Source organism: Triticum urartu, chromosome 3 (genome assembly GCF_003073215.2).
Source record: "Triticum urartu cultivar G1812 chromosome 3, Tu2.1, whole genome shotgun sequence".
NCBI lineage: Eukaryota > Viridiplantae > Streptophyta > Magnoliopsida > Poales > Poaceae > Triticum > Triticum urartu.
This window is the reverse complement of record NC_053024.1, coordinates 105156513-105165223: the sequence shown is the minus strand read 5'-3', so window position 1 is coordinate 105165223 and position 8711 is coordinate 105156513. Positions and strand designations below refer to the sequence as shown.

The 8711-nt window shown below is 48.7% G+C and overlaps 1 protein-coding gene across 1 annotated transcript; it reads right to left on the bottom strand.

The window, feature by feature from the left end:
• Positions 1-3720: 3720 nt before the first annotated feature.
• Positions 3721-5266, bottom strand: LOC125548096 (protodermal factor 1-like). Its single transcript, XM_048711779.1, has 3 exons — positions 5062-5266; positions 4434-4968; positions 3721-4327 (listed from the first exon to the last, which is right to left on the bottom strand). The coding sequence occupies exons 1-3, from the start codon at positions 5168-5170 to the stop codon at positions 3994-3996; spliced, it is 978 nt and encodes a 325-aa protein (XP_048567736.1). The 5' UTR covers positions 5171-5266; the 3' UTR covers positions 3721-3993.
• Positions 5267-8711: the final 3445 nt, after the last annotated feature.

The window sequence follows — 8711 nt, the reverse complement described above, 5'->3', positions numbered from 1 at the left end:
AACAGACTCCATTTGACCCCATTGTAGTAGGTTCACATCATGCATACCTAGCCATCCCTTGATCATGTCCCAAACTCTTGTTGTGTATCTGCAATAAAAGAGAAGATGAGCCGCTGTTTCTTGGATGTGCTTACAAAGGGGGCATAGGTTGCAGTTAGACCATCCTCTTCTTTGGAGTCGATCTGCTGTCCAAATCCTGTTATTTATGACAAGCCAAGCAAAAAGACTAGCATTGGGGGGCACCCAGTTCTTCCAAAGAGTTTGTACGAGGTCAGTATCAATCAATCCTCTGAATTGGACCTCGTAGGCAGACTTGGCGGAGTAGTGTCCATAGTTCATTAGCTTCCAATAGATGGTGTCCGCCCTGTTCGGATTAAGATTGATAGAAGATAGCTTTTCCCAAGGATTAGCAAACTCCGTTTAGGTGGTCAATAGAGATGCTTGCGCTGATGTTGATTTGGGCGACCCAGAAGTTGTTGTGCATGGCCTTTTGGATAGAGAAATTCTTCTTTTTAGACACCAGAAAGATGCTGGGGGCGATGTCTTTGGGTCGTAACCCATCGAGCCAGGCAGACTCCCAAAAGGAAGCACAGAGGCCATCGCCAACTTCCACCTTTGTAGCAGCCCCAAAAATGGCACGATCAGCCTTGTCACATGGGTTCCCAAGACCCACCCAAGGTTTGATCGGGTCCATCCATTCAAACCACAACCACCGAATACGCAGTGCAGCGGCAAACTTTTTTAAATTTAGGATACCCAGGCCTCCTTGAGTTTTTAATTTTCAAACTTGCTCCCAGTTAATTTTACATTTGCCTTCGGTAACTTTATCACATCCTGCCCATAAATAAGCCCGCCGCAGAGCATCAATCTTGTTCAGGAGCTCAATCGGAAGATTCAAGGCTGTCATGAAGTAAATCGCAGTGGCTGTGCGAACAGATTTTACCAAAACAACCCTCTCAGGGGAGGCCACATGTTTTCCTAACCAAGGCGCAAGTTGGGCCGTGATCTTATCCTCAAGTGGTTGAAAGTGGATCCGCTTCAGCCTCTTCACTGACAGAGGGAGACCAAGATATTTCATAAGGAATGAAGAGCATTGGCCGGGAAAGATTGAAGGATGTCCATGAGGTCGAGATTCTCACAACGATTGGGGTGACAAGGCTTTTGTTGCAGTTTGTGATCGGTCTAGTGACCTCTCCAAAATGTTTCAAAGTTTCAGCAAAGAATTTGACATCATCCTTGTTGGGGGCCAGAAAAACGACGGCGGCGTCTGCGTAGAGGGAGGCCCTAATAGGCATTGCCTGACTACCAACCGGGTGTAGATTTCCTTGTTCCGCTGCCTTCCGGAGGATATGGTGTAGCGGGTCGATGGCAAGCAAGAAAAGGAGAGGAGATAGCGGGTCCCTCCGTCTCAGTCCTTGTCCAAGCTTTATTGGGTTACCGGGAACTCCATTGAGAAGAACACGAGAGGAGGCCGAAGATAAAAGTGTCGAAACCCAGCCTCGAAATCTAGGAAGGAAGGCTAGGTGTTGGAGTAACTCAAGCAGGAAGTCCCATCTCACGGAGTCAAAAGCTTTTTGATGTCAAGTTTGAATAGCAGCACCGGTGTTTTCTTGCGGTGCAGTCTCCGTGCAATGTTGCGCACATACATGAAGTTGTCATGAATGCATCTTCTCTTAATGAACGCGCTTTGGGCTTGCGAGAGAAGGTCATTCATGTGCGGTGCTAGCCTGTTGGACATTAACTTGACAATGATATTAGAGACAACATGAATAAGGCTAATGGGGCGGAAGTTGGTGATGTCCTCAACACCGTCCTTCTTCGGAATGAGGGCGACATTCGCAGAATTCAGCTAGTGAAAATGGGAAGCGTGGAGATTCACGAAGTGGTTGATGGCCATCATGATATCATCTTTGACAGTGGTCCAGCAATCCTTGAAGAAAGCACCAGTAAACCCATCTGGGCCTGGCGCTTTGTCGCCCGGCATACCAAAAACGGTCGCCTTCACTTCTTCCTCGGAGAAGAGCTCTTCAAGGTCTCTTAAGTCACAGCCAGGGGGAGGGAGGATCTCCTAACTGATGTCAATGCTACGCGGTGGGCCTTTCATGACAATGTTGGCGAAGTGTTGATGAAGAATATTTTCCTTTTGCCCGTGCTCTGTAACCCATCCATTGTTGTGCTTTAGGCGGTGGATAAAGTTCTTTCTTCTCCGATGGTTGACCCGAAGATGGAAGTAGCGAGTGTTGGCATCTCCTTAGTTCAAATTCGCAATCCTAGAATTTTGACGCTTACGCGCCTTTTCCAACACCGCTAAGCCAATGACCTTTCTCTTAAGTCTCTGACGCAATTCCCTCTCGTCTAAGGAGAGCACCCTTTGTTCCTGGGCGAAGTCCAGGTGCAAAATAACCTCCAGGGCGATGTGAAGTTGGTTATTGGACCTGCTCCAAATTTGTATGTGATATGCTTGTCACATACAGATTTGGAGCATGTGACAATGTAGGAAAATGGCGACGTAGTGACTGAGGAGCTAAAGTCGAGCGGCTCATGATAGATTCATTTGTTACTATGTGGGTTAGGGATTAAAACGATGACAGCAATTTGGTAGACTTGGAGAAAACACAAATGGACTTGGAGTCTGATGACAACATAGTGAAGCAACAACACAATGACCGAAGAAGAGCTGAAGCAAGAGGCTCATGATATATCCATTTGTTTGCTCACGGTAACGCATGGGCATTAAGGTAGTATACATTTAAACTTGCATGCAACAAGCTGCATGTTTGTGTCACTTCCTCTGCACACATTACCAAAATTTTAAGTATGTATACAGATCGATGAATATTCACCGTGTGCATATATATATATAGCCTGTAGCCCTGTCTCTTGGACACATCATCGTCACAGTAATACGAGCCACTCTGGAGGCGTATATCATGACTTCATTTACAAAGAATCTCTTGGACACCCGGCTGACTTCATTTACAAAATTGTGGTGCGTATTCAGCTTTGGAGGCTTGGCAAGACCAAGGGACAGGGAGCCATTGGATCCTTTGGTGGCCAGTATCCAATCTATTGTATTACTTTGTACGGTCTGTGTGAATAATTAATAAAATGACGGCTTGGTAAGACTAAGGAACAGTGAGCCATTGGATTCTTTGATGGCCTGATCTGCTGTATTATTTTGTATGATCTTTGTGAATAATTAATAAAATGACTGCATACATTGTTGGAGATTTACCCTTCTTTTGCATGCATCGTTGGAGATTTACCCTTCTTTTTAGAAAATAAGAAGAAGGAAGGCAACTGTCTAGGTGATGCACGTCTGGAGCTTGGATGCTCTTTCTTTTGGAGGTTTGATGATGGCTTGTATCAAAATTATTTTCTTTGCTATTTCGTGTCAGTTTAAGGCCGGGCGATCGTCTCCTTTTGCTAAAAAAAATAAGTAAAACGAGACACTGATGAGTATGCAAAAATAAAGGTGTGTCTAATTCTAGATGAGAAATAACCAAGTCTTATTTAACTCCTACATCATTTGACTTTATGCGAAGATTCATGTGGATTTTCTTTTATTTTTTCCTTGCTTAATTAATAATTAAATAGTGTGGAAGTTACATTCTAAAAAAATGTGAAAGTTAGATAAAACTTTGTTAATTCTTATCTAGATAAGAATTTAGCATATCCCAGAAAGTTCACTCATATTCTCTCCAAAGAAACCAGGCCCCCAGCTAGGAATAGTTCGATTCATATATTCCATTCAATGCGACAGGGTACGGAACTGCAAAAAACTTAAATGGAGATTCATTACAACACGTAGTACGATAGATCCAAGCTAGCCCACGAAGACACCAACTTACACAACCAAACCATCAACTCAAACGGAACAACCAAAACGCAAGCACACGTCCGTCCGGCCTAAACGCATGCATGCATGAACGCATGCCACACATATAGGTAACCAGCTATAGCTAAAGCCCACTCGATGGCGATCCGGTCGATCTACACCTTCTTCCCCTCGTTGGCCTTCTTGAACGCCGCCGCCTGCGCCGCCGCGGCACTGTCAGAGCCGCCGGCCACGGCCGCCGCGAATGCGTCCCTCACCTGCTGGGTGGTGTAGGCGAACCCCGGGCGGGTCATGGAGTTGAGCAGGGCTGCGGTGCCCTCGCGCAGCAGCGCGCCGGCGCCGTCGGTCCTCGTGTTCGCCAGCGCGTCCTGGATGCTCATACTCGGCCCGCCGGCGACCGCGCCACCGGCGGCGCCGAAGAAGTGGCTCACCGAACTCGGCCAGCTCCCCAGCGCCGACCAGATCTGCATGGGGTGCGTCCTCCAGTAGCTACGTGCAAAAACAAGTGGAGCGTCACGGGCCCAACACGTCAGTGACTTAACTCGTGGTATTCGCAGAAGAAAGAAAATGCTAGATGCCGGTGTAAGTGGCTTACTCGCATGTCCCGAGGCTGTTGGGGTCGACTGGGATGAGCGGCGTCGGTGTGATAGACCCGTGGCTGCTGTGCGACGGTGCAGCCGGAGTTCCGCTGTAGGAGCCTCCGTCGTGGGCCGGCGTCGGGGAGCTCCCGTAGGCGCCCCCGTCGTGGGACGGCGTGGGTGAGCTGCCGTAGGCACCGCCAGTGGAAGGCGTCGGGGAGCTCCCGTACGCGCCTCCGCCGTGGGATGGCGCGTCCGGAGTGGATCCGTAACCTCCTCCGCTGTGCGACGGGTCAGGCAGCGAACCAGAGCCGCCGTGCGAAGGCGGCGTCCCGTATCCGCCATGCGACGGGTCAGGCACCGTCGACCCGGAGCCGCTGTGCGACGGAGTCGAGCCGGAGCCGCCGTGCGACGGCGTAGTGCCGGAGCCTCCGTGGTAAGGCGGCGTGCCGGAGGAGCCTCCGTGCGAGGGAAGCGGCACGGTGGTGCCCCCGTGGCCGGGGAAGTTGTGCGGGTCGAGCGACGGCACGCAGTCCGGCTTCTTCACGTCATCTGCGAGCACGCCACGAGACCACATTTGTTACAACCTAGCTCACTACTCACCACAAGCTGCATGCAAAAGATCCAGAGTAGCTAGATACGCACCTTGGCTTGCCTTGTCCGTCGGGCTGGTCCTGGCCGAGACGGCGACGAAGGCCTGGGTGGCCAACGCGGCGAGCAGGAAGCTCGCGAGGAGAGCTCTCTGCGCCCCCATGTCCTCTAGCTTCTTCTTCTTCCGCCGCTGCTTCAGTGGGAGCTGCTTCGGTGGTAGTGGAGTGGAGAGGTGGAGTGAACTGAACGACACAGGCGAAGAGAACGGGGTATAAATAGCGGGGTGCAGAAGCTACCAGTACCAGACCGACGCGCCATGAAAATTGATGAGGTCTGTGTGAGAGAGCGTGGTAAATGGAGGTCGCAGAGGCAGAGATGACACCACCGAGTGGTTGGCCAGGGCATTCATTGCGCGCCATGAAACGCTCGACCGATCCGAGTAGACAGGGCAAAGGTCATGGACTCATGGTGGACTGGCCTTGCGTGTTTATCACCTACCTAGTGACAATAAATTCATTTCCCTCTTGAAGTTTTTGATTCGGGTTCCAGCTATGGATCCAGCTGAGGCGGATATGTGCATGGCTTCAATTCGTGTGCTGCAGGATGATGGACGATCCGGTCCTACTATTGACCAAGCGCGCACCATCATCAGTGGCCTTAGACCATGCATGCATGAACTCTTGGCAACCCAAGTCTCCAGTAAAATGCATGTGTGTGCTACTGTAAAAGTATCTGTCTATGCATCGACGCATTTTTATGCCTCGATCAGTTTTAAATTGTGCAACTTCAGTTTAGTGAAAACTGCAACCTGCACAACCAGCTGTTCACTAAATCCAAGTCGTAATTTTCTGAAATTGATAATACTACTTAAATCAGTCCACTGGGAATTAGCAAAACTGACTGAAAAAGCAGGTATGCTCACATATACAGATGTCCCGTTGGTAGATTTTCTAAAAGTGCACATTCTCACTTCTCCCCCTAACTGCGACCAAACTAATGACAATGTTTATCCTAATATAAAAACATTACTTCTTCACTCCTTGTGATGGGTTTTTACCCCTACATTATTATTATCCAAAAACAACAAGGCATGCCCATGTGTTGGGATGGCATGGCAGTTGACTGGGCGGACAAAACACGTTCGTATTCGAGGGGGAGGTCAGTAGATTATAGGATTTGACTGAATCTAATGAAAATTTCAGAAAATGTTCAAAAGTCTAATAAAATGTACACAAGAATCCCCCGTTGCCTTCTCTTTCCCTCGTGCATTGGCAGTTAGGGCAAAGTTATCTTCCCGTCCAAGCTCCATCATCCAGCTCGTGCATTCGCCTCCCCTCTACATACCGCTTTGGCGGCTGGTAGCACCGAGGCGAATACTGGTGCATTGGCTCCAGCTAGTAGTTTAGGTTAGTGTTTCTTAATCCTCACAAGGGCAGCACTCTGACTTCTCGCAAAAAAAAGGCAGTACTCAGGTGGATAGCGGCGCTTCATCTTTGAGTTAGTCTTCTATGCTTCGATCCTACTCAAATTTGTCCGTCTAGACGGAGTCGAAAGAGCACCAACGTAGATTTCTGCCATCACGTTGGGGTGGTGAGGTTAGGGTTTCTCGCCGTACATGTGTGACGGTGAGATCTATTGCAAAGCACTCCAGATCAACTGAAGTGATATTAGGGTTTCTCGCCGTACATGTGTGACGGCGAGATCTGGTGCAAAGCACTTCAAATCAACTGAACGGTTCATCGTCGACGATTGTGGCTCCACGACGCTGGTCCTTAGGGGCATGCGCATGAAGACTTCTCGACAATCATCGACAAATTCAGGCTGGCTCCGACATGAAAATGATGGCGATGATAGTGATCATTCGGTGCCCCAAGGACCTCAATGTATTTACGTGAAAAATGGTGTAATAAAATGTTAGGGAAATTGACACAATTTGGTAGCCAAGTTAGTTGCCATATTGTTGCAACAAGTTCATCTTGTTTTCAATCAAAGACCGAATGTGGGGGGGGGGCGTGGGGAGGATATAAACAGTTAAGATACTATGACATGTGTTGTTTATAACTACCGCCCATGGTTCATTACACAATGTGAAAAAATGACGTCGATTTGAAGAATTACTATGACTAATTTGAGGAAAAGTAGATAACATTTGTCGCGCATGTGAAACTGTTATGAAGCAACATATGCTAATTTACCATGGATATGAACATGGGATGGCTAACTTGACATCCAAAATAAACATTTGCCATCCATCTAGTATTAGAAAAAAAACAGAATGGTCACAGCATGCGCTTACCTCATTTCGACGGCCTTTGTTGACAACAATCGCCATACCCTCTATGATATCAGCATCAACATCCCCCATGCATTTTTTAACCAATGTTCTGCATAAGTAAACAAACAACATTGCAAAGTTGCCCTAATTAGTGGATTTTGGTGCAAAATTGAGCTCCTCCTGCCACGACAAATTCCCTCCAAGCCATTGTGTTCTATTGCAAGTTGCCGCCGTCGGCGATAACCCCGCGCTCGACCCCGACACACTATAACCCCCAAAATTGAATAGCCCTAGTCCCAACAAGCGCCTCTACACCAAAAAACCACTACCCTCCGAGAAATGAGCGACGTTGATGACATGATGGGAGGTCATCATTGAGCCTCCGCCGCTACCGTGCCACCCAACACCCATCACCCGTTGCCAGCCACTGTTGTGCCTCTCCCGCAGTCACGCCACCCTACACCCACCACCACGTCAAGAGTTGCGGTTGTGCCTCTGCCGCTACGACGCCACCTCCCATTCATTTCCCCTCGATGTGTCGCCATGGATTGAATCAACAAGATATACCCCCCCCTCCCGCGGCCCCTCAAGAAAACCTCGTGTCTTTCGACCCCAACGAGCAGATGCAAACCTGAGAGAAAAACAAGGTTTGTGGAAATTAACCTACCTGGAAGCTTGACGCAATGATGCGATGTATTGTCAAAATCTGTTCGCCGGCAAGCGACGGCGATCGATTTTCCAGAGAATGGGATGACACCGCGCGACATGGAGAGGAAGAGCCATGGGGCGTTCCCAAATCCCATGGGTAAAAGAACCACCCCACCACTCCCATGTAGGTCGTGTGGTTGCCACCCTAGGAGAAAACGGTTGTCGTCGACATGGCCAACTCAGACCAACTTTGAGTTTCATGTAGCGAATCCAACGCTTCAGCTCACGATGAAACAATCAAACACCTATTTTTCCCGTGCAAGTTTACGCATTCTACACGGTCAGTCATCCAGATAGCTTTCAATTTGTATTTTCCCAGAAATGTTGCCAATATATTTGGTCATTGGTCGGACAGTGATGAAGACATGTACCTAGGGTAGGGACACGGACCTGACCGAAGAGTCCTACTCTAGGACACCCTTGGGAGTAATTACCTTTCAATCGACTTGAAGGCATCCCACTCGACAGGTTCAAGACACTCGACCAAGAAGCTACCACTCGACCATGAAGCTATTCACTCGACTGCCAGAAGATCTACAGTCACTCCGTAGGCAAACGGTCAGCTGTTAAGTAGTCTTCATGGTCATTACGGCACTTTATTAGAGGCGTTACCAGTAACGCCCCATCTTAAATGTACTTTAAACCCTGCATTACTGAGGGCAGGAGGGGGTCGGCGAACTCTATATAAGCCACCCCCCTCCTCAGTAGGAGAGGTTCGCAC

Bases quoted from the DNA above. Each gene is read 5' to 3' on its own strand.
- LOC125548096 (XM_048711779.1), bottom strand. From the start codon at position 5,170: ATGGGGGCGCAGAGAGCTCTCCTCGCGAGCTTCCTGCTCGCCGCGTTG. The intron at 4,969-5,061 runs GTGCGTATCTAG...GCGTGCTCGCAG, and splicing joins GACGGACAAGGCAAGCCAAG to ATGACGTGAAGAAGCCGGAC. The intron at 4,328-4,433 runs GTAAGCCACTTA...TTTTGCACGTAG, and splicing joins AACAGCCTCGGGACATGCGA to CTACTGGAGGACGCACCCCA.